The following is a 25,857-nucleotide window of genomic DNA, read 5'->3' on the forward strand; positions in this document are numbered from 1 at the left end:
GTTGGGAGCTTAACTTACTCAAAAACAACTCTTACACCCCTGAAAGAGTCAGCTACTGTGCAAGAAAGCGGAGCTTGGCAAAAATGTCACCACACCACCCACCCCTGGTCCCTGAACAGAGAATATTCATCACAATCTCTAACAAAACTTTATTTAAAGAGCTCTAAGAAAGCATAAAAAATGTTTATAGGACTGATCATAAACTGTTCCAACAGAAATGGCATGGTCTCTGTTTAAGTTAGTAGAAGAGTTTAATTAGATGTATAGCCATGTTCTCTGTATTAAACTGCTCCATACACAATCTTTCTCTCTTGATGTTAACTTGCACACTTGGCTGTGTTTAATTAAAAATGAGGGCAAAGATACATTCCTGAATCTCAAATCCCACGTTGAAATATTTGGACAGATTGATCTGTCAATCATTTCCTTCCAAAGCAATGATTTAGTTGAGTGGCAGAACAACCTCGAGGGGCTGAATGGCCTATCCCAATTCCAATGTTTCCATATTGTTTCTCCAAATCTCTAGAGCTTGCAGAAGTGACAAAGCTTTAAGCATACATTCACAGTGCATCAGCCCATTGTACTAAAGGCATATTTTCTTCTAATGAGGTGGTTAGTTCTTAAAAAGTATGTGAATTAATAAGGTGCCTTAAGTTATATGTCCTTAGTGCAAAGGAAAACAAGACTGAAGCTGCTAAAGCCAAGGTGTGCAGGCAGTAGCAGCGTGGCAACACACCTCTGGGGCAGATAGAACTAAACGTGTCTTACATAATTCAAGCAAACTTCTCTGCTAGCTGTGCTTAAAACATCAGAGAGCAGACAAAGAAGGGCTCACTGTCTGAAATCTCAAATAGTTAATCAGTCTCGGTAGGTATTCAGGCAGTAGGGTATCCCTGTAAAAGTAAACTCTAATTTTCTTTCCACTGGCTGGAAACACCCAAAGGTATAATTCTAATTAAAACAGAGCAATCTCATATTAAGATGATTTACTCATTTTCAAAGAGATCTACCTAAACATAATAGAGCACTTATTGGAACTGAATCCCCAGCCAATAATCCCATTTTTCTTTTACTTGACAACCAGAAAACAATTTCACTGGAGCTAAAGATGACACAAAAAATAAAAATAATAAATTCAGTTAGAGAGATTCCAAGACAAAGCCAAGCTGCGACCTCCGTCTAAGTTGCAGCTCAGATTTAGTAGTGTTTTAAATGTTTAGTTGTTAATTGTATTTTAGGTTTGTAAAGGTGGTTTTGGGGACAGTGAAGAGAGCTAGGGGTTAGGTTAGGGTTTAGGGATAAGGATGTGGGGAATTTAAGGTCAGGGTGGAGGCTCCGTGTTCAAAGACCAGTGATGCAAACGTGGGATGTCTATGGTCGGATGTTGGATGTTGGACCGGCAGAGTGTGGACGATGGCCCCACAGTTCAGCCAGTTGCCAGCAGCTTCCAGGGTCAGAGTTCCACGCAGGCAAGAGGAACGAGTTCCTTTGACCCTCTGGGTTCACAAATCAATGAGACCAGAGTTCGAGGCTTAGAATTCGGATGCCATCAATGGCGAGTCTGGAGCTCGAGGCCTGGTGCTTGGTGATCAGCATGCCCTGGGATCGATGCTCAGGACTGAGGCCCAAGGATGAACTGGAAGTCTGGAAGTTGAGGCCTGTTGGCTGGACCCAGGTCTCCAAGTCCGCTGAGGAGGTTGAAGCCCGGTGTCTGCAGCCCTGAATCTGTTTCTACTAGAGTTTGGAGCCGGAGACCTGTCATGGGGTTAAAGAACTGTGCGTGCGTGTTGGTGGGAGAAAGGAATGAGGCTTATTTTTGGTGTACTTGTTTGTTGTTTATTGCTTGTTGTATTCTGTGTGGTTCTACTGAGTATTGTGGGCATGCAATGTTGGCACAGAATGTGTGGCGACACATGTGTCTGCCTCCAGGTGTGTTGGTTGTTAAAGCAAATGATGCGATTCACTGTATGTTTTGAAGTACATTAAACGAATAAACTTGACTCTTGAATCTTTACCTTCTTTACAAGTGGTCTACACTTAACCAGATGATGCCAGTGTTTGGCCAATACTTTTGGAAAGTTTTTATTTTGCTTTAAATGATATAACTGGATAAAGTACTAGAGAGCAATCACAACGTAGATATGGTTGAGAAATTTGTACCTGGGCACACTGAAGCCAAGAGAAACTAAATGGCAAATTAAAATATTACATCAAACTTTTCTCTGGAGGGAATCCGGCAGGGGAAGTGATTTGAAAATGTGAACCAGAATCAACATCAGGTTCAATATCGTGAAATTTGTTGTTTTGCAGCAGCACTACTGTGCAATACCTTACAAAAAACTATAAATTACAATAAGAAATACTATTAAAATCAAATTAAATAAATAGTGCAAAAAGAAATTAAAAATTATGAGGTAATGTTCATTATCCATTCAGAAATCTGATGGCAGAGGGAAAGCAGCCATTGCTAAAACATTTTAGGAATACCGGAATAAGGAATACTAATTTACATCAAAAATATTAAGAGACATTGCATAAGGTTGACAGAGACGCAGTAAAATTATGACTGGGAATAAATAAGACAACAGGAGGTAAGTGAGTTTTTTACTTTCACAGAGGGATGCTAGGCTTAAAGTTCTTAACGGAAATAAAACATTTTGTAATGTCTCAGCCTCAAGTCTCTGTCTTTGAACAAAGTATAACCATATAACCATATAACAATTACAGCACCGAAACAGGCCATCTCGGCCTTTCTAGTCCGTGCTGACTCTTACTCTCACCTAGTCCCACCGACCTGCATTCAGGCCATAACCCTCCATTCCTTTCCTGTCCATATATCTATCCAATTTAACTTTAAACGACAACATCAAACCTGCCTCAACCACTTCTGCTGGAAGCTCATTCCACACAGCTACCACTCTCTGAGTAAAGAAGTTCTCCCTCATGTTACCCCTAAACTTTTGCCCTTTAACTCTCAACTTATGTCCTCTTGTTTGAATCTCCCCCATTCTTAATGGAAAAAGTCTATCCACGTCAACTCTATCAATCCCTCTCATAATTTTAAATACCTCTATCAAGTCCCCCCTCAACCTTCTACACTCCAAAGAATAAAGACCTAACTTGTTCAACCTTTCTCTGTAACTTAGGAGATGAAACCCAGGCAACATTTTAGAGAGTCCTCTGTACTCTCTCAATTTTATTGACAGTAAGTACACTGAAGCTACTGTATTTTGAATATACAGAAATATGACAGTGTTTGTGACGTCAAGTGGTAATTGTCATTATTAGTAAACTTCTTTAGTTCAGAATGCAAATTAGAGGAATGGACAGTGAGATCAGTGCTCGGTTTTTCATGGTGAAACTCTGCATCCTATACTGGTTTCACTGACTTGTTTCATGGTTAATGTTGAAATGCCACTGAAATTTTCAAAAGGTTAAATTTAGTCAGTGTCTCTTTCAAGTCAGTGATGAAGGGATCTAATATCCCAGGGACGCTATTGCATTCAATCAAGTGTATAACAGCCCATTCTTAATCCGATGGTCTTTTATATAATTAAATCTTCATCTCAGTAGTTACAAGAACTTAAGGATGAAAAGTATAATCATTTTCAGCCATCATTTAAGACAGATTTTCAGCTTTAATATCCATAATTTAATATTTAATAATGACACATTATATATATATTTTTTAAGTTAATTTTCTACATCAAATTCATTGGAAAATGCACCAAAATACTCATCATTAGTACTGAATTTTGCAGTCAGGAAACAATAAAAATACTAGTTTGAGAAATTGTGAAGTAGGTTGGTGACCTTCAGGCGTAAGCGTGAGTTTGAGTCTGGGCTTTAAGTCCCTGGCCAAGTTATGTGCTATAATGTGGAGGGAGGGTTTCTGTGTAAGATAACTCCTTGTCCTTAAATTGACCGTTAAGACTTTAGTCCCTTGAACAAGTCTTTGTTAGCACATATTGGAAGAAAAATGATTGGGGGGGGCGTTGGGGAGGAGTGGGAGTCAACACTTTGGATCTTAGCAAGACAGAGAGGAGTAAGAGACCAATTATTAAAGGGTTCCAGTATATGCACATGATTGAATGAGATATGGTGCTTAATCACAACCAAAAGTTAAGAATTCTCATAAGAAATTGAAATTTTTTTCATGACTGATAGCATTCCAAATAGAAGTGGTGATCCCTCACGAGTATGGCACCTTCATTAGATCTGATCTAATCTCGACACCATATGTTAGGACTGATGGTGGAGATGGAGTGGAGGGTGTGGGTTATTGCAGCTTCATCAGAATGACCGCAGGAATTAGAGCGTTAAGTTATGAGTTCAGGTTTCATAGGCTTGGCTTGTGGTTCTCTGAATTTAACTAGCAAAGGCTTCTGCACATGTGGTTATTGAATAGTATTTTCTGCTGTGGAGGAATTCAGGATAAGGAGTGTCATCTTAACTTACAGTCAGGCCAATTTGAATAAATGTAAAGGCACTTTTCAATGGACTGTACATCCTGAGAACTCTCACACAAATGGGCAGCTTTTCAGCTGGTTGAAACATTCAACATACTTTGTGAGGTAAGGTATCAAACCTCCGATTTAAGATGGTGCTAGTGAAGCACCAAGAGAACTTGCTGAGAGCAAACAAACAAAATTACAAATTACTGTATAAATAACACTTTTTCCTCAGAGACAATCACTGCAATCAATAACCCGTAACTTCCCTTTCAGAGATAGGCTTTCGAACAGCCTGTACAACCTGACACTATTGTGGTATGAACTGAAGTTTCAAAGGTGCAGGATGGTCGTGGATTGTGGGGGGGGGGGGTGGTACAGGTTGGATAGAGGTGGCAGGGAATGAGCCTGTGCTTGCCCATTAGAAGAGCAGACTTGGAGGCAACTCGATGTGGCCAAACTGAGGCGAGGCAGAGTTGAGGCAGCAGGACCAAGGTCCAGGTCTGAGAGTGAGAAACGACCTGAGGTTTGCTGACTTAAATGCTGGGCCAGATTGAAAAGGTCAGGGTTTTGGGGCCAGAGGTGAGGGAACGGGCTGGTGTTCAGCTAGTTGCTCTGTGAGGTTTGCTAGTTTCTGCGCAGAACTATGGCAGTGCCCTGCAACTAATGGGCTCCTGGATCAGCTGCAGTGGACCCACTTTCGTGAATTTCACTTCTGAATGTTATTTGCTTATTTTTATTGTTTGCTCAATTTGATTTTCTTTTCTCCTCATTGGGAGTTTGAATGTCTTTTTTTTAATGGGTTCTATGGGGTTTATTTGTTTTGTGGCTGCCTGTAAGGAGACAAATCTCAAGGCTGCAAATAATCTAATAATCAAAGTACTTATACTATGAGGACACGCCGTCCTCTTTTATTGTTATTTAGTAATGCATGCATTAAGAAATGATACAATATTCCTCCGGTGTGATATCACAGAAACACAGGACAGACCAAGACTGAAAAACTAACAAAAACCACATAATTATAACATATAGCTACAACAGAGCAACAATACCATAACTTGATGAAGAACAGTCCATGGCACAGTAAAAAAGTTCAAAGTCTCTCGAAGTCCCACATCTTACGCAGACGGGAGAAGGAAGAAAATTCTCCCTGCCATGCCCGACCACAGTCCGACTCCGAGTCGTCCGAAAACCTCGAGCCTCCGACCAGCCCTCCGACACCGAGTACCAAGCACCATCTCTGCCAAACGCGTCGACCCCAGCCTCGGTCGCCAGCAGCAGGCAAAGCCAGGGCTTTTGGGGCCTTCTCTCCGGATTCTCGTTCGCACAGATAAACATACCTTGAACTTTGAAGGACAGTTAATCTGAGATGGTAACAGCAGTTGGGCTACAGATCAGTTATGATACAATTCATACTGGATTGATGGGCTGAATGGACTGTTTATGATCTTGAGTTTTGACTTATTCCCTAACAACAGCCTTGGGTGTGATGATCGGAAACCAGTTACAACTTTAGGTGCATCCAGTGATAATGGTCTCATAAACATTTAGGTGTTCTATGGACTGGAATAAGATGGGGAGTGATTAAAATAGGGAGCACATAACACTATTTTAATTAGTCCTGTCTATGATGCAGCACAGGACATTCTGGGAAATGCAGAATAATATTCATTAACATACACTACAAAATGATTAAAATAATGTTACGACTCTTTTAATCTGACAGTTTCACTCTAAGTAAACACACTTTTACCATCTAGGAATATTTGCATTCGTTACCAATTATTGTTTAAAACTAATTCATATGTATTTATTATTGCCATTTACATTAATTGAACAGTAAAGAGATGGCCGATTAGAAGTCCTTTGGTACAATTTGTATTCCCAGTGTGAAGATAATGCTATAACAAAGGCAAGCAATTGTGCATCACACAAATTTTGAGTATGTTAGAGATTTCTTTTTTCTCCCAGGTGTGAATCAGTCTTTGTTAGCATGGCTCTCACTGAGAGTTGAGTTATACTCAAAGGGATGTGTTCTACTGCATTCCAGAGATATTTGTGCTGCTTTCTGCTGTGATTTGTCTAATTGATAGTTGACTATCAGCTGATCAGTATTTCCTCACAGATGCCAATGCAAAATGCCCTGAATTATCTCAAAGAACAGAGTAGAACAATTTTCTATACTGAACACGATCCCTCGCTGAGTCAAAGATCCATGTCAACAAGAGTTTTACTGATCTTGTCATATGAGACAAATACTTTAACAGTGAGATATGTGTCTTTCAGCTCAGGAAAATGCAGCATCTGCAAGGTGAGTCCAAGCTTAACTTCACTTTCCTAATAATGCTGTTTACATTGTTAATTAATGGTGGTATTTATTTATTTATGGACATTTTATTCCATATCAATTCTTTAATCTCCAACTTTATTAGCTTTTTAAATTTTTATATAATTCTTTCCTCTTTATAATTTTTGAATGCTGTTGTTTTTTTTTCTGCATGTTGGGCCCCGAGCAACACACCACAGCAAATTCATAGTGAATGTAAATCTACAATATATGGTGAATAAAGTTGAGATTTAAACCTTGGTTCCTCCTTTGAGAGTCCTTGTATGTTTGGATGGGCAAGAATCAGAAGCAGGAACATGCAAAACAGAACAGTACAGCACAGCACAGGAACAGAGGCTTCAGCCTAGCATATACTGACCACCATGAAAATCTAAATTAATCCTATCTACCTACACATGGTCTGTAATTCTCTGTTCCTTCCTTGTAAATGTGGCCAGCTAAAGGCCTCTTAAACTTTGCTCTCATATCTGCTTCTACCATCTCTCCTAGCAGCATGTTTCATCCATCTACCATGCTTTGTGTAAAAAAAAACTTGTCTAGTACGGCAAATCTCCTTTAGATTTTTCCCTTCTCACCCTATACCTAAACCCTCTTTTCACCCTGGAGCAAAGTCTCTGGCCATCTACCCTACCAATGCTTCTTATAACTTTACTTTATACTTTATTGTCGCCAAACAATTGGTACTAGAATGTACAATCATCACAGCGACATTTGATTCTGCGCTTCACACTCCCTGGATTACAAATATCAAATATTAAAGATACTAAAAATAGTTAAAATTAGTAAATATTAAAAATTTAAATTATAAATCATAAATAGAAAATAGAAAATTGGGAAGTAAGGTAGTGCAAAAAAACCGAGAGGCAGGTCCGGATATTTGGAGGGTATGGCCCAGATCTGAGTCAGGATCCGTTCAGCAGTCTTATCACAGTTGGAAAGAAGCTGTTCCCAAATCTGGCCATACAAGTCTTCAAGCTCCTGAACCTTCTCCCAGAGGGAAGAACCTTACATACTTATAAAATATGTCTTTAGCTTCTGATGCTCCAATGGAAACAATCCAAGTTTGTCCAACCTGTCCTTATAGGGTATACATCCCAATTCAGAAAACATCCTGGTGAACCCTTTGAATTCTCTCCAAACTTTACTGTAGTGTAGTGACCAGAACAGTGCACGAGTTTTCCATAAGCCGACCTGGAGATGTTGAGGTCAATTGATCACGACCCGACAGATCGACAATGAGCCCCAGGATCTTCCCGTCTGCATCTGCAGGTCCGTTAGGGCAGATGGAGGGCAGGGAGTGCTAGTGTCATTGAGTCGAATACTCCATGAGACAGTTGCGTTCATGTTGATCATCATGGATTCATACTAATCCCTTCACCAGCACTTGGTCTGTAGCCTTCTGTACCTTAGAAACTCAAATGCTCATATACTGTAGATACTTAAGTGTGAGAAGCTCTGCTTCCATCACCCTCACATTTGGTGTGCTCCAGATTTCAACCTCCTTCTGGGTGAAAAAAAATCTTGCTGAGAGCCGGTCTAAAATACCTGCCCTTTCTCTTAAATATAAGCCCTCTGTACTTCACATGACTCTGCTGTGGGGGTAAGATTCTTATGATCTGCTTCATTAATGCCTCCCGTAATTTTGCACACCTTAATTGGATCTGTCCTCAGTTTCCTCTGCTTCAGGGAAAGCCCAACCTCTCCTCATAGCTGAAAGTGTCTATCCTAGGCATTATCTTGGCGAATCCCTTCTATGTTATCCCAAGTGTGAATGTGTTCTTCCTTTAGGATGGTGGTCAGAAATTCAGATTCAGATTCATTTATTTACCACATGTACAGTGTAACATACAGCGAGATGTGTCATTTTGCGTTAACAACCAACACAACCTAAGGATGTGCTGAGGGCAGCCCGCACGTGTTTCCACATATTCCGGTACCAACATAACATGCCCACAATGTTCTGCAGAACACAACAAGACAGGACATACCAAGCAACAAAGCAACAGCGGGGAAACAGCTCCGTTCGTGTCTCCCTCCAACCCACCAACTCAGTCACTTGGACAAGCCTTCAACCCCAGGTCAGACTGTCTCTGGGCATCCAATCCCCAGTCCCCGACCTAAACTCAAGCATGACCGTGACTTCCAGTTCACCAACTTCAACATTCAGGCCTTTGCACAATATTACAGCTGTGAGATAACCAGTGCTTCATCTTTTATTTACCTTGAGTTTTCACCTACCTGTTTCAGAAGTTCTTTCTTCATTCTGGCATTGAATGCCAACTAACATTGACAATCCTTTGGTGCTAAGGCTAACACCCAAGTGAGCATAGCGATGAATATTGCCAGGATTTTCTTCATTATTAAGCAGAAAGAAGATCATAGCTGGAGCGCAATCCTCCTCTGACACGTGTACTTCAAGCAGCGATTGTGGATTATACGTATTTGGTAGCAGGTACAATATCTAACTCTCCCCACTCCACTCAAGGATTCAAAGATGACTCCATGGCTGTCAAAGTGAGGATAGCCAAGGTTATATGGGAAGATTTGACTTGCTGTCTGAACTGATATTAAGCCTGTGTTGTGACTGTGATCTGAGTCACTGGAGAGACACTGAAACTGGCGATATAAATCGTGACAAGCAGGCATTCTCCTGGAGATTATCTCAGTAGAGTCTCCCTAACTCACAGTACATACATTTTTACACCCTTAAGACCAAAGGTAATTCAATACAATGTCGATAGTTATAAAGGCATCATTTACTTTCATATTTTGGATTGACAATGCTTTCTTTGAATCATATATCTACAGTGGGAGACACCTCTGAATGTTCAATCATCTTTGCTAAGTCAATATAATTCACACAGATAGCTGAAGCCAATGAGAATCATTGTAACTTCATTTTGCAAACCATCTTTCTTGAACAGCCAGCCTTCTGCTGTGGGCCAGCAGCCTATGTTCTGCAGACAATGATGTTTGCAAAGCAGTTCTTTTAACTTCAAACTGGTTACTGCTTGTAATTTACTTTAAGAACTGAAGACCGGTCACTTGAATTAGTATCTATTTACCTAATTTTGTAACTCCAGTACAATCCTTAACAGTCTGCACTGATGTTAAACTGGTTGTGTGGGCAGGAATCTATGTCAAAATTCACCAGCCCTTCCAACGTGCCAACACAGCCATGGGTCAATTGATAGCAATGATATTTGAAGATCAATACACAGACTTGGCACAGAAATCATGGGCTACTGAGCATCAGGGATCTCTGCTCTCTCCTAAATACTTCTTGGAATTGCAGAGGCAACTGGAACAATACCACCAATGAGGCCTCTGCAAAGTCTTCCAAAATCACTGCAAGGACCGGCAAACCAATATCAACGTCTTCTCCTGGTCAACAATCAGGTAGCATGGTAGCATAATGGTTAACATAACACTATTATTGTGCTCGCAAGCCGAGTTCAATTCCCGCTGCTGTCTGTAAGGAATTTGTACATTCTCCCCTTGGCCATGTGGGTTTCTTCAGGATTCTCTCGTTTCCTCCCACAATCTAAAGGCGTACAAGTTAGTAGGTTAATTGGTCACATGAGTATAATTGGGCAGTGTGAACTCATTGGGCTGGAAGGGCCAAAATGTTACCGTGCTGTATCTCTAATATAAATCCCCAGCAATGAGACACCGCTTACTCACGATTGGTTATGTTAGGCTGGCCTTGACATTTGCTTGCATGACACAAGACTCTGAAAGCAGGTAGACCATTCCAAACTCCATTATAGGCAGATAAAAAAATTCTGTGATGTCTTCAAATCTTCTTTGAAGAGGTGCATCTGAGGATCTCTGGCCAAAGACCATTCAAGGTGGAGGAGGAGTATTGGGCATGGTGTTGAGAGGCTCAAGGCAGTATACTGGGAGCACACAGAGGTCCACCTACAGGCAGAAGGAGCCTCCCAAACTATTCACTCTCTTGCCACATCCATGGTGCCGTTACCTCAGAAAGCTGGAGGGGAAAGAAGTTATTGTCAATCCCAAGCAACAGCCACAGAAGAAGAGATGAAGATACAGAATTCTGGGTTACGGTGGTACAATCCTTCTACAATTTCCATCTTCTAGTTCTGGATATTGCAATTAGCCTCCATTTGAAATATTTCATGGGAGAACTCACCCTGCAGTAGATTTTTAACCAAGAAAGGAAAGCTGACCATTCATGGACCGAGGTCCTGACAGTCCTTCCAGAGGTCAGATTTTTGCAGTTCCAAATACATAGAGAAAATCTCTTTGAACAAAGAGTTTTACCAAGCTGTGACTGAAACCAAACCATGTAGGCTGTTGATCGAACCTCACTTTTACAAAGCAAGACCAAGAGGAGTTTTTCCATCTGAAGAGCAATACATCTGGAGATAATGAAATAAAACAGAAAATGCTGGGAACCACAGTAGGTCCTGATGAAAGTTCGTCCACCTGAAACATTAAGTCTGTTTATCACTTTACAAATGCCACATAAGCTATTGAGTAGTTCAAACATGTCTTTTTGTTTTTATTGGTGATTTGAACTTTGAGGGAATCTAATAATTAGTATGATTTTAATGATATTTTCTTATTGCAAGGTTCGTAGAATCCAGGAATTGAACAGCAAAAAAGGAAAGTGTTCAGGTCACTGAATCCATACCAAATTTTTAAAAGGCTATTGAATGCATTCCATTACCCTGCTCCTTCTCCATAGACTGCAAGATTTTCTTACCCAAGTATATGTTCCTTTTTCTTTTGAAGGTTACTATTGAATAAGTTTCCATTGCAGCTTCAGGCAGTGCATCCAGAGCACAATTTGTGAAGTGAAAGGTTTTATTTTAATCTGTATTCTAACTTTTTACCTTACATCTGTGGTTAGTGAGTCTGATGGGTGGGAGCAGTTTCTCCATACTTACTAAACGATATGGATATTATTTTGTGCATTTAGTTAAAAAATTAAAATCTCCAAATGAAGGAATTTGATTTGGTGAATGTTTTAGTATGTAACTCCTGAACTGCAGAAATACAGAAGCATATTAGATCTGCAATCCTGTCTGATACTGAGTTCTAGCGAGCTTATGTTGAACATAGCACTATTGTTATGGAATTTGGAGGACTGCAAATTAAAGTACCCTTTGCAATATGGTAAGCTTTTACGTTTTGTTTGTGTTCAATAACAAAGAATAATTTACAAGTCTAGCACACAAATGAAAATTATGAAATTACATTTTCTAATCTTGCTAGAAATGAAGTGATTATGCTGGTGTCAATGTTTGTGATTATTATAAAATGACAAGTGGCAAGTCTCTACCTTGATATCAGATTCATCCTCTATCCTTGTGTGAGGTACTGCCGTCTCCTCGCCATTGGAAGAACTTCGCAGATAGGCCATTTTTGTGCAAGGAAAATCAAGTTCCTGTTGAACCGCTACCTTTTAATGAAGAAAACAGATGGCATATAATCTGTTATTTTGTGTTCATTTGGTGTTAGTCTCCATTTGCAGTATATTTGTTATAACCTGAGGAACTCTAATAGTGATATCCTGTGGTTGAGGGATAATTGAACTTTAACAACCGCAATCACCTTTCTTTGTCTTGCGTACAGCTGTAGTCAGTGGAGACTGTCTTTCTTGATTCTTATTGACTGACATCATTGATGTAGTTGGATCAATAGGAACCAAGGGAAATCTTATTGACTCTAGTTGATAAATATTACTTTATATACTAAACACAACTGAGGATCGGAAGAAAGTAAAATAGAAATTAATATGCTTTTTAACATTCACTAAAACACTTCAAGGCCCTGGAGTAAAGGCAACCAGAGGGACAGGTTCCATAGGAGAAGATAACAATTTCCAGAACACGCTAAACATAGAAACATAGAAAACCTACAGCACAATACCATATGTAACCATATAATACAGGCCCTTTGGCCCACAAGGTTGCGCTGAACATGTCCCTACCTTAGAAATTACTAGGGTTACCCATAGCCCTCTATTTTTCTAAGCTCCATGTATCTATCCAAAGGTCTCTTAAAAGACCCTATCATATCTGCCCCCATCACCATTGCCGGCAGCCCTTTCCACGCACTCACCACTCTCTGCGTAAAAAACTTACCCCTGACATCTCTGTACCTACTCCCAAGCACCTTAAACTTAAGCCCTCTTGTGCCAGCCATTTCAGCACTGGGAAAAAGCCTCTGACTATCCACACGATCAATGCCTTTCATCATCTTATACACCTCTATCAGGTCACCTCTCATCCTCCATCACTCGATGGAGAAAAGGCCAAGTTCACTCAACCTGTTTTCATAAGGCATGCTCCCCAATCCAGGCAACATCCTTGTATATCTCCTTTGCACCCTTTCTATGGTTTCCACGTCCTTCCTGTAGTGAGGTGACCAGAACTGAGCACAGTACTCCAAGTGGGGTCTGACCAGGGTCCTATACAGCTGCAACATTACTTCTCAGCTCCTAAATTCAATTCCATGATTGATGAAGGCCAATACACCACATCTGCCTTCTTAACCACAGAGTCAACCCGCGCAGCTGCTTTGAGCGTCCTGTGGACTCGGATCCCAAGATCCCTCTGATCCTCCACACTGCCAAGAGTCTTACTATTAATACTATATTCTGCCATCATATTTGACCTACCAAAATGAACCACTTCACACTTATCTGGGTTGAACTCCATCTGCCACTTCTCAGCCCAGTTCTGCATCCTATCAATGTCCCGCTGTAACCTCTGACAGCCCTCCACACTATCCACAACACCCCCAACCTTTGTGTCTTCAGCAAACTTACTAACCCATCCCTCCACTTTCTCACCCAGATCATTTATAAAAATCACGAAGAGTAAGGGTCCCAGAACAGATCCCTGAGGCACTCCACTGATCACAAACCTCCATGCAGAAAAGATGAATACTGTCTACAGTTTGACCTTACATTGGTTGTCAAGGGGTGTGACTGTGTTTCTGTTTTGATATGGTTGTCTTTCACTATGTCATTTTCTAAAGTGGGTGTTTATTACAAAAGAAGTGTTGCTTCCTCTGCAGAGCAGAAAACATTGCAGCATGAGGCCTAATTTTGGCTACAGCCGAGGCAACACAATGTCCCCATCGTTGGTCCTGCCAATAAACCATTGAAATGGACTTGTTGCATTCCTCATTACCAATGTCCAACAGGGTCATGAAATCACAAGAAAAATGTCCAAGACAATCAATCACTCGCTGTTAGACCTCACACCGACTCCAGCCCCTTTCTGTTGCGGGCAGCAACATGGTCCACACCAAGTCAAGCTTGAGGGAAACATCAATGAGCAGCTTGCTGACCGGGTAGACCTGCAGTACTTGAATCTTAAGCTCTTAGTTTTCAGCAGTATCTTAGATCATAAAGACGACAATAATATCTTTGGTTGGCCCCAATGAGGGTGCTGCGTCAGCACACCACCAGCTTACCGGAAGACATGTCCCAATGACTCCACAGCTTAACTTGAGGGGAAAATAGTTGATTTACCTCACAGTGTGAACCATGTCATTAAAAATTTGGCTTGGCGTAAATCCTTAGATCTTCATCTTGAAAACAAGAATTTATGTCCTACCCTAGAGATTGGTCTAGGCTTCAGCTTTTCAGCAGCACTGTACACCAAGCCATTGTACGAATCAGACTAAACAGGAACTGTTTCCCTCTCAGATACAAAAGAACCTAAGGCTTATTTTATAAAAGAGCAAAGGGGATTTCTGCACAATCCTTTTGATGTTACTAATCTGCATGTCAGCCATGTTGCTAAAAAAAAGCCCCGCTTTGTTGTAAACTTTGTCTTCCAGGTGAAATATTAACCTATTTAATGGTCATAGAGGACTTTTCAAAGATGATCAGTGAAGTTCATGGTGTTCTCTAGTTTACTGGCCAAGATTTTTCCTTTAAAAACAGTAATTTATCCATTGCTATTTGCCGGACTGCCATATGTTCACAAATTACAATAGTGACTAGATACAAAAAGTGCCTCATGGTCTGTAAAACACTCCCATACATAATAAGGTTATGGAAAGCACAGTTTTATCTAGCTATATGATACCAGTGATAGGCCAGTCTCCATCAGAATGGAAACAAATGTGCATGTCCTTTCAATATAAATATTTGTAAGGAGGTTGTTTAATTTCCAACAAACTATTAAACAGTATAGTTAGTGAAGGCAAACGACTGAAGGTTTTCAGGTTTTGAGTTTGGGGTTAGGACCATGTCCTTACCATGTTTCTACCATTCCAGTGAAGGAAAACAATATGGATACAGGGTGAGGAAAACTGGTTGGAAACTGGCTAGCTAAGTGGTTTGATGATTTAAAATAATAAGGAGATTTTCTTCCATGAGTTGTACTGATTAAAATTTCAGGGACTGAAATGATAATAGAGATGACTGCGCTACAACCAAGTGTGAACTTAAGGTATTTGTCCATACAAGACTTTTCTCCAAGTAAGAGGATTAAAATGGAAAATATAAATTTTACAGATCTATACCTTATGTCACTTAGAGTAGATGCCAGTGATTCATTTTCACAGTCAAACTCTAATTTTATTTATAAATGTATGAATCAGTCACAAAGTAGCTGCTTTTTCTGAAATATCAGGACACAATGATGCTATTCCATTATGATACTATTAAACATTTCATTTTAAAAATAAAGCACACATGTCAAAGTAGACTTAACTCTACCTTATGTCTTAACTCTACCAGCAGGACTCATATATAGAGTGGTAGTGGTCCAGCAGATCGCATTACATCTGCACAGTTCACACTTGTATCCTACCTGTGTACCACATGGACAGCGTTTAGGCAGATAACACTTCAGAGCTTTTTACAGTTTGAGTTTGAAGGGAAAAGGCAATTACAGCTCAGCTTCATTGCGACCAGGATTATCTGCTAGAACTGTAAATGAACAGAAAACATGATGTGGAAGCATTGCATAAACATGACGATCTGAAAATACTTACACTGTTGACGTTTTGAGACCAGCATAAAAAAAATCTCTTACATCTTCATTTCTTTCTGATAATGAGCTCCCATAAGTATATAATTCAGAACTGTCACATGGCAAAACATCACTCTAAAAATTAATTTCCAGTCACCCAACTGAGAAGCTGGCTCTAATCACTTTCCAACTCCTTCTGTCTGGATCATATTTCCACGGAATTTTCTATTCAAACTGCTCAGAGGCTTTCTTTTTGAAGAAACCTAATACTTTCTTGTCTTGCAACCTGTTTCACGTTGCATGGTAACGTCCGATGTGGCTCCTGTGCACTCTGCTTCTACAAGTCTTTGTTACTGCTTATGTACTGAGACTGCCAAAGAAACTGACCTACCTACCAAATGCCAGCTCACATCTAGAACCTTGTCAGATTTCTTCAGGGGAAAAGCCGGTAGTTACTAATTGTAAACAATTTGTTTCTATTTTTTTTAGGAAAAAATTTTCACATCTTCATTAGCCCTGTAGGACATTACCTGCTACATGTTATTCACATTTATTTCAGCAAGTATTTTTGGGATTTAATAAATATCCTCAGCAGTTATTTATAAATGTTTGTGGGCATAGACGGCTGATAATGACATATTCTCTTTCAGTTCTGCATTCTGTGCTTCAGTTGGATATAGAGTAGAACTCCCCCCTCCATGTGTTTTAACACAAGTTACTTTTTATTTGTTAAACATACCATAAATGATTGGCTGGTTAAAATATTGTAGTCAGGAAGGGGATTACAGGTCTGTTTATTGTAGTAATCTATCAGCTATAAATTCCTGAGAACAATGCCCCTTTAAATCTGTGGTCATAATTTTAGTGGTGATCCCTCGTGCCAAGAGATAGCTTAAAGTGCATTTTGGTCTACAACCAGTCCCTTTAACGCAAAAGGCTATTAAATTAAGCTCACTAAGGTGTACAATCATTACATTTATGTGAGAGAATCTGTAGTATCACTAACTGTGAATTTTAATTTTTAACGTCAGTGTCATTTAATGGAAGTGATTCCTTTCCTAGGTGAAGGCACTATTTAAGCAGCTTGAATTCTTTGCAATAAGAACAATTACTGCTACTTTATTGGTTGTATCGATCACTGTCGTGAACATTGCAAGTTGTTCTTTATGTGAGTGTTTTTTTGATAGTGTGCTGAGATATTGTTCCTTGGAAAATAATGACGCACTCCAAAGTTTCATCAAGGTATCCTGAATTGCAAATGTTTTGAGCATTGCCTGGTACATTCTAAATCTGCTGTTAAAATAGCTCAGTGTTAGTTAACCGCTTGGCAGCGCTTTGACCTTTGAATTTGTTCGTTATTAAGGAGATGTCCAGAAAAGTTGTCTGTGAAGAATGTTATGTGCAGGAAGGTTACTGTAAAACTGCACCTAGATAAATATTCATGCAGTTTGCTTTTTATACTTAGAGAGATTACCTGAAGACAAAAGTCTTGACAAAGCAGCACCAGTGTTTTCTATGTGTAACCTTCCCTGAAAATGCATTGGATGACATTTAAGGATGATACATTTGCCAGCAGGCTGGGCTCAGAATTTTTTCCATCACAAGCTGCCCTGGTGTCTGAGATTGTGAAATGAATGTCAAGTAGGCAGAACAAATGAAATTATGTCAGCATTCTTATCTCAGCGAATTCTCACTGGAAACTTCAATGCTATAAATAAACACAGGGCTGTTAGGAATGAAGTTTTATACACCCTTAGACTCTGGTGTTGAGTGAATGACTTAACATATATACAGACAAATCTGATTTATAATAGTGGTGACCTTGACAGTAACAAATCGGTCTGTGCCTTCATCAGATTGGTAGAGCTGAACACCTGAGCTAAGAACAGTAAATGTGCAAAATTAACTGAAGGGAGTTCTGAGCTGTAGAGAATAGAGGTATGAACAAAATCAGGCAGCAACAATGCTTCCCTTACCCAAATGAAGCTTGGCAGTGGGAATCATGTTGAGAAGGGATACAAAGGGGCATTTGTAAAGGCATCCCCTTCAAAAGCTTGTCAGATCACCTGGGCTCTTTTTCAGTTTCAAAGTATTGCATGCAAAGTAAGGAAAGGTGGAATAAGATGGCGAGAATTATTCCAATCTCCTTATTCATGAGTGTAGTGAAGCATCATCTCGAAGACAAGCCTGCAGCTACCAAAAATCAAAAATTTACAGGTCAGTGAGTTGTAGTAGGATGTTATTCTTGCAAAACACCTGAGACATTTTACATGGCTTTCCATTATATATTCATATACTTTACAAAATCATTTAGTGAGTAATTAGCATGACCAAAAAGAGGCAATAATAAGGGTTTAGTGTTACATGTGGGGCAGAAAGTGGATATGGAATGGAGAGGGGGGGAAAGAATAGATCCTTGTACAGATTTATTTAAGAAAGGATATCCTAGCAATGGAAACAGTTAAGAAAAGATTGACTGGTCTAATCCCTAAGATGAGAGCATTGCCGTCTGACAAATAGCTTAAGAAAGAAGTTACATCTGTATTCTTTGAAGTGTAGAAGAAAACAAGGTAATCTTATTGAGACATATCATCTAAAAGGAGCACAACAGAATCAATGTTTAGATATTTCCACCAACGTGAGAGATTTGAAAGGTGGGACATAATGACAGGACAAGGTGGCAATGTAATTTCTACTCACAGAAGGCAGTAAATCTCCAGTAGTGTCTGGATCAATGGAGGTATTTAAAGAAAAGGTAGATTTTTTTTAAAATTGAGAATTTAAAGGGTATTGGGAGCTGGCACAGAAGAAGAGCTGAGATCCTGTCTAATAATGGGTCAAGTTTGTCGCCATCTCCTGCTCCTATTTTCTTATGTTCTTGTAGGTAATAGAGGTCAACATGCTGCAAAAAAATGTGCAATGATCTGCTAGCAACATTGAGATGGACCATCAGCTGTAGTAATGTCTGGAGATACAAAGTCAAGTAAAAGTCAAAATCAAAGTAAATATATTTTCAAAGCACACATATGCCATCAAATACTAACGAGATTCATTTACTTCCAGACATTTACAAGAAAATAAAGAAATGCAATAGAATTTATGGAAAAACTATGCATAAGTAAAGGCAGACAAAGTAATGTGCAGAAGATGATAAATATTGCAAACATAAATACTGAGGTCACTGACTCTGTAGATTGTAGAATAAGTTCAGAGTTGCGGTGAGTGAAGTTATCCACGCTGGTTCAGGAGCCTGGTGGTTTTAAGGTGATAACTGTTTCCTGAACCTGGTAGTGTGGGACCTAAGGCTTTTGTACCTCCTGCCTTGATGGTAGAAGTGAGAAGAGAATATGGCCTGGATGATAGATGCTGCTTTCTTGCGGCAGCGCTCCTTGTAAATGGGCTCAGTGGTGGGGAGTCAAGGGCTGTGTCCACCACTTTCTGTAGACTTTTCCATTCCTGGGGAAGACTGAAACCAGCACTTTCCTTACAGCATTGATAAGATCAAGCCAACACTGGTCATTGATTAACTTGGTGCTGAACTTGCTGAACCTAACTGAGAGCACCAGCTAGAAGTGGAATGTGCCTAGAACCTCCCGCAATGATGGTGACATACAAAACACTGAAACACTGAAGGACTTACGAATATAAAAACGATTATCAAGGACAGAAAAAATGAACAGCAGCACAAGTTGATTCTATCCATACACATTTTGCCATGAACACTCAGAATATTCTATAGAAATCCTCCTTCCTCACTGGTCTGGGCTATATATGACTCCAGGACCACAGCAAGATGACTGTTCTCCACGAGTGTATAAGTCTCATTAGCAGAGCTGAATTTAGGTAGAAGAAACAGATCTTTGAATAGGTGGTGGGTTTCATACAGGAGTTTGTATTTCACATCCTTTTTCTTTAATGGGCAGTAAAGAGCATGAACCTGTGCACAGTCAGGGCATATGCAGCAAAAGTGTGTTTATGATGGCCAGTTCTGAGCGAATCTGGTTCACTGCCACACCTGTGCAGGCACTTTCAGTTGTACTTCTGGTGAAGCCATAGGGATCACAACCCATGGAATGCCAGGCTTATCTTGAATAAAAGACACCTGGAATGGGGCACCTGCTGAACTGTCGAGAATCAGTGCAAGATATGGGTGGCAGAGTGACACATTTGGTGGAACTGCTAACTCACAGCTCCAGTGATCGGGGTTCAATCCTGACTTCGGGTGCTGTGTGGAGCTGAATGTTCTACTTGGCTTTCTTTAACCACATGTTCCTGTATCCTCCCACATTCAAAAAGATCCGAGTTAGGAGGTTGATTGGTCTCTGTAAAATTCCCCTGGTGTGATGGCATGTGGCAGAATTTGGGGACAATTGAAGGGAATATGGGGAGAAGAAATGGGATTAGTGTTAATCGGTGGGTAATGGTTGGCCAAAGGGCCTGTTTCTATGGTGTATCTTTCTCCGATCACCATGACCTAAGATGTCTGACTTTAATCCTATCATTTCCAGCTGTTTCCAGGATCACCAATAACTTATCTCAAATCTTCACATGTGCATGCATATTATTGCCTACCTATATATGTTAAAGTCCTTCTGATACAGATCTGAATTTAAAAAAGCTAATTATATTTTTATATTAATTACCAACCATATACTGTGGTTGTTGAGCTAACTTCATTGTACCACAACAAATACCCTGCTGTGAACTGTATGAGAAAGAGGGGCAGATATTGGCCTGAGTGGTAATCTGGCGGGCCAATTGCTTGCTCCTTACAAAACATCCCCACTTTTCAATAGCAGCTATGTGAAGTGTTCACCTACTTTACCACCCAGGCTGTGTAAACAAAGGAATAATTCAATTATTCAATTATTCTTTATGCATTAACATGTTGTTGGAAACCAGAACTCACTAGGAAGCTTACCTGTCTTTCTGTGGAAAATATGAAATGATTTTCTGTATACACCTCAAAATTAAATGCTTATGTTTACAATTATTTCAACTAAGACCAAGAAAGTAGAGAGCTCAGATAGGCTGAGATAAAACCTGATCTAAAATAACTGCTATTCTTTCAACATTTGCTACCTGACCTAATTGTTTCTATTTTTTTTTAATTAGAACGGATAAATGCTTTTATTTAAAATAAGTAATTCATTCTCCCTTGGCTGCAGAAAAGTAAAATGTCAAGGGATTATTCAATACAAGTCTTGCTTTATTTGCCAGCTTTATACCTCAAAGGGCAGCGTCCATCATTAAGGACCCACATCAACCAGGACATGCCTTCTTCTCATTTCTACCATCAAAGAGGTGGTACAGAAGCCTGAAGACACACACTCAACATTTTAGGAACAGTTTCTTCCCCATCACCATCAACTTTCTGAATGCAAAATGTACATGTACACTACTTCACGATTTTTCCTTTTTCTGCTCTCTTCTTGCTCTACTCATTTAATTTAAACATTTTAATATACATTTCTTATCGTAATTTATATATTTTTAAATTGTATTTCAATGTCCATCTGCCTCAAAACAAAATATTTCACGACATATACAGTGATATTAAACCTGATTCTGATTCCTTTGGTGTACTCCTGCTCTCTCCCCATAATGGCAGAAAATTTTCCTCAACTAATTCCCTTTTGAAACTTATTCCCAAATCTGATTCCCTTAGGCAGTGCATTGCAGACTATAATGATCTGCTGCTTAAAAATTATCTCTTTTAAGGTATACAAAATTATAGGGGTATAGATAGGATAAATGCAAGCAGGCTTTTTCCACTGAGGTTGAGTGAGATTAGAGGTCATCGGTTAAGGGTGAAAGGTGAAATGTTCAATGAAAACATAAGGGGGAACTTCTTCACTCAAAGAGTGTTGAGAGCATGGAATAAGCTGCCAGCAGAAATGGTGGATGCAGTTTTGAAATTAAGAGAAGTTTGGATACGAGATGGTTGGGACTGGTATGGAGAGATATGGTCCAGAGGCAAAATGATGGTTCTAGGCAGAATAATAGATGGACTGAAGTGGCTGTTTCTATGTTGTAATGCCTTATAAATATATATGGCTCTTCTCAATTATCTTGTCCTTTTTTGACAAGAGTTTAAAATCTATACTTTCTCATTACTGACTCTCCTGATGGTGAAAATAGTTTTCCCTCATCCGTATCATCAAAATCCCAAATTATTCAGAGAACTTTTGACAAAGAAATGCTGGTATTGTGGTGATTGCACCATCTGCCACACTGGTTCTGTTGCTACAGTTTGTGATTAAAATGCTCAGTAGGGACTCAGTTGTATATTAGATAACAAAAGATATCCTAGGCTATATATGTATGCCTGGAATATCACAGTCCTTCCCTGGATGAAATTTGTAGTCTTTCAGGAATCATTGCTCAAAAAATCATTTCCTTATTAAAATTAGATTTGCTTCTTTTTCTATAAAATGTACAACAGAGCTGAAATTGAAAGGAATTCAAGAAAAGCCTGCAGCCAAACATTTTTTAGTCCTTAAAAGTCTCTTCAAATTTTCAGCATAAAGTGATAAGGTCCAAGGAAAATAATTGCTAAGCATCATAATGAGGTCTTTTGGATTTGTGAAGCAGTGGGGTCTTCATTAAAAATGTGATTAGTTGTAATTTCGAGCCGTAAATGATCCAATGCATTTTGGAAACAAGCTATCAAATGAGTAGAGATCTGTGCATGTGTTTTTTTCCAGTGCGCCCATCATTTGCATTGAGTCAATAAAACAAGCAGCTAACGTAAAGGTCAGGAAAAGACAGTTTCAGAATTGAGTTGGAAGGTCTGCAATACAGTTTAACAGAATGAAATGAGCTATTTTCAGTGTAATACTTACAGAGTTAGCACTCCTGGATGAAACACTCTAGTCATTAACATGGGTATTTTGAGAAGGCATTGAAAATATTCCCTCATTAGAGATGATTATATTTCCATTTAGCTAACCCCAAAGAATATTATTATCTATTGAATAATGGTAGGGATGCATGATGAGATTCATTTGATTGCAATTTTCTCTCTTGCATTTGGACTTTAGCATATATTATTTACATATCACAAGTACATTACCATCTTCTTTTTATTCATTGCTTATAACCCAAATCAAAAAAATAAACACTCAAACAACAAATTAATGATTTAATTTATCCTGACAGCTTTCTCATCACTGATCTATTCTTTATACTTCAATCTATGGCTAAAATCCAGGGAAGTGTCAGACAGGCCAACAAATTGGAAATTTAAAATAGAGTCTTGGCACTTGCACAGACGCAATGGCTTTGCTAAGTTCCTATTTTCATCTCATAAGCAGCCATCAGTGCCATGTTTCACGGAAATACTCAGTTCTCTGCAAGACTTTTATCAATCATTGGTGACTTTGGTACTTCATCGTTTCCATACAAGTCTGAAATTTAAAATGTCAGCCTGCTTACAGTTGCATCCACCTGTTGCTTTGATGAGCCTTCACCCAGTGGCAAGGACCAGGAGCCTAATTGGATTTCTGAAGATTAGAAATGGATTCTCATTTTAATTGTCACCTAGAACACGTTTACAAAACAGGTTTATGGAAACTAGCCAGCAAGATCTGGCCTCCAACTTTTCTCTGTTTCAGTAGGCAATAGCAGAAGTCGGTGACTGGTTCACCTATGAAGAAGATGTCAATGGCTATTCTCTCTGGGACATGCAGCCTTGATCCAGCGCATTAGTCCACTGCTCCTGCTGTTGTAAGATTATTGAACTGATCTCTTGTATGGTAGGATTGAGTATTCACCTCACAATTTACCTCATCATGGTCTTGCACCTTATTGTTTGCCTGCACAGCACTTTCTCTGTAACTGTAATACTACAGTCAGTGGCCAGTTTATTAGATACACTTATATATAAACAGCAAATCATATGGCAGCAACTCAATGCATAAGAGCTTGCGGACATGGTCAAGAGTTGTTCCGACCGAATAACAGAACGGGGAAGAAATGTGAGCTAAGTGACTTTGACCACGGAATGATTGCTGGTGACAGACGAGGTGGCTTGAGTATTTCAGAAACTACTCATCTCTTGGGATTTTCATATACAATAGTCCCTAGGGTTTACAGAGAATGGTTCGAGAAACAGAAAAAACCTCCAGTGAGTGGCAGTTCAGTGGGCGAAAATGCCTCGTTAATGAGAGAGGTCAGGGGAGAATAGCCAGACTGGTTCAAGGTGACATGAAGGTGACAGTAACTGAAATAACTATGTGTTACAACAGTGGTGTGCTGAAGAGCATCTCTGAATGCACAACATGTTGAACCCTGAAGTGGATGGGCTACAACAGCAGAAGATGATAAACATATACTTGGTGGCCACTTTATTAGGTACAGGAGTAATAAACTGGCGACTGAATGTATATTCTGTATTTTGTATTGCCCTTCTCTTGTACTTCCTTGATGTACTAATGTGGTGAAATGATGTGTAAGGACGACATTGCAAAACAAAGGTTTTTCACTGTACCTGAGGTGGGCGAGTCTAAGACCAGAGGACACAGCCTCAGAATAGAGGGGCATCCTTTTAAAAAGATGATGAGGAAGATTTAGGGAGCTACGGCAGCGTAGTGGTTAGCACAACACATAACTGTACGGGCCACCTGGTTTTAATTCCGGCTCGAGTTTGTACTTTCACCCCGTGATCACATGGGTTTCCTCTGGGTGCTCCAGTTTCCTCTCACAGACCAAACACCTACCGGTTGATGTGTTAAGTGGACATTGTAAATTGTCCTGTGGTTAGGCTGGATTAAATCAGGGGATTTCTGGGCAGTGTGACTCAAAGGGCTGGAAGGGTCTATTTCACAGTGTGTGTCAATAAATAAATTAATTCCTTTTGCCAGATAGTGGTGTATCTGTGGAATTCATTGCTACAGGTGGCTGTGGAGGCCAATTCATTGTGTATATTTAAGGCTGAGGTTGATAGATTCTTGATTAGTCAGGGCATGAAAGGATACGGGGAGAAGGCAGGAGATTGGGAAAATGGATCAGCCATGAGGAAATGGTGGAACAGACTCAATGGGCCAAATGACCTAATTCTGCTCCTATATCTTATAGCCTTAGGGTCTTATGTGACAGTAATAATTATTGATCATGATTAACAAACTTCTGTAATGTTTGTAAACCCAGATATATCACATTGAACTGGGCTCTCCTGATCTGCTCTGCTTATTACACCATATTTGTCAAATGTAACTTCCCCTTCCAAACAATTCATGGCTAGCTACATCATGATTTCTAAGTGCCTCACTATTACATCGTTAATAATCAATTCCGGCCTTTCACTGGCAGCTATTTTCAGTTTAACTGGTCTTTAAATCTGTACGTCTCACCTTCCTTACACGAATGCCAGTGCTTGGTTTACTTCCTTATAATCTGTTCGGAATGGTTTAAGATCCCGTCAATCAAAGAAGATCATCACTAAATCATTCGTTATAGTGTAGATGTCTACTGTATCCTAGGACTTTGTTGCCTTTTAGTTCCTTTAATTCTACCAGAATTTTTATTTTGTGACATTAATTACATTAAACTCCTCTCTGTCATTAGACCCTTAGTTTCCTATTATTTCTCCTGCAATAGACATAAATTCTTTTAATCATGGTTGTAATTTCTGACCAAAATACCATCATCAAATAAGCCTGCTGACAACTATGGTTCTATTGAACCCAACATTGTAGAGGCCAAATGCCATGTTTTAGATACATAACATGCCTTCCCCTAGGCCAACAAATATCAACATACATCAGTCCAAAGAGCTGTGAAACTCCTTTCCTCAGAACTTCCTTCCACAAACTCCAATCTTATAGTTGGCACATGCATTAAAGTTCAATGCTTAACAATTACAATTTCCCCTTCCTTTCCATTCAATGGACACATTGTCTCATTGTCTTCTGCTTTCCCACCTTGCCACATAGTTGCAATAGAAATTTTTTAAAAAGACAGATAGATTATTTATAAACACACGAGATTCTGCAGATGCTGGAAATCCAGAGTAACACGCACAAAATGCTGGAAGAACTCAGCTGATCGGACAGCATCAATGGGGAGGAAGAAAGACTTGATGTTTTGG

The 25,857-nt window shown here is 39.6% G+C and overlaps 1 protein-coding gene across 1 annotated transcript in view; it reads right to left on the reverse strand.

Moving 5' to 3' along the window:
- The window catches only part of LOC140186731 (serine/threonine-protein kinase 33-like), a 119,204-nt gene extending 103,123 nt beyond the window's left edge, over positions 1-16,081 (reverse strand). The window contains exons 1-2 of the mRNA XM_072241244.1: positions 15,790-16,081; positions 12,113-12,228 (exon numbers count right to left, since the gene is read on the reverse strand). Of these exons, the coding sequence (XP_072097345.1) occupies positions 12,113-12,228; positions 15,790-15,814 (141 nt within the window). The 5' untranslated portion in view covers positions 15,815-16,081. The remainder of the gene's footprint in view (positions 1-12,112; positions 12,229-15,789) is intronic.
- Between the last annotated feature and the right edge of the window lie 9,776 nt (positions 16,082-25,857).

Source organism: Mobula birostris, chromosome 23 (assembly GCF_030028105.1).
Source record: "Mobula birostris isolate sMobBir1 chromosome 23, sMobBir1.hap1, whole genome shotgun sequence".
NCBI lineage: Eukaryota > Metazoa > Chordata > Chondrichthyes > Myliobatiformes > Myliobatidae > Mobula > Mobula birostris.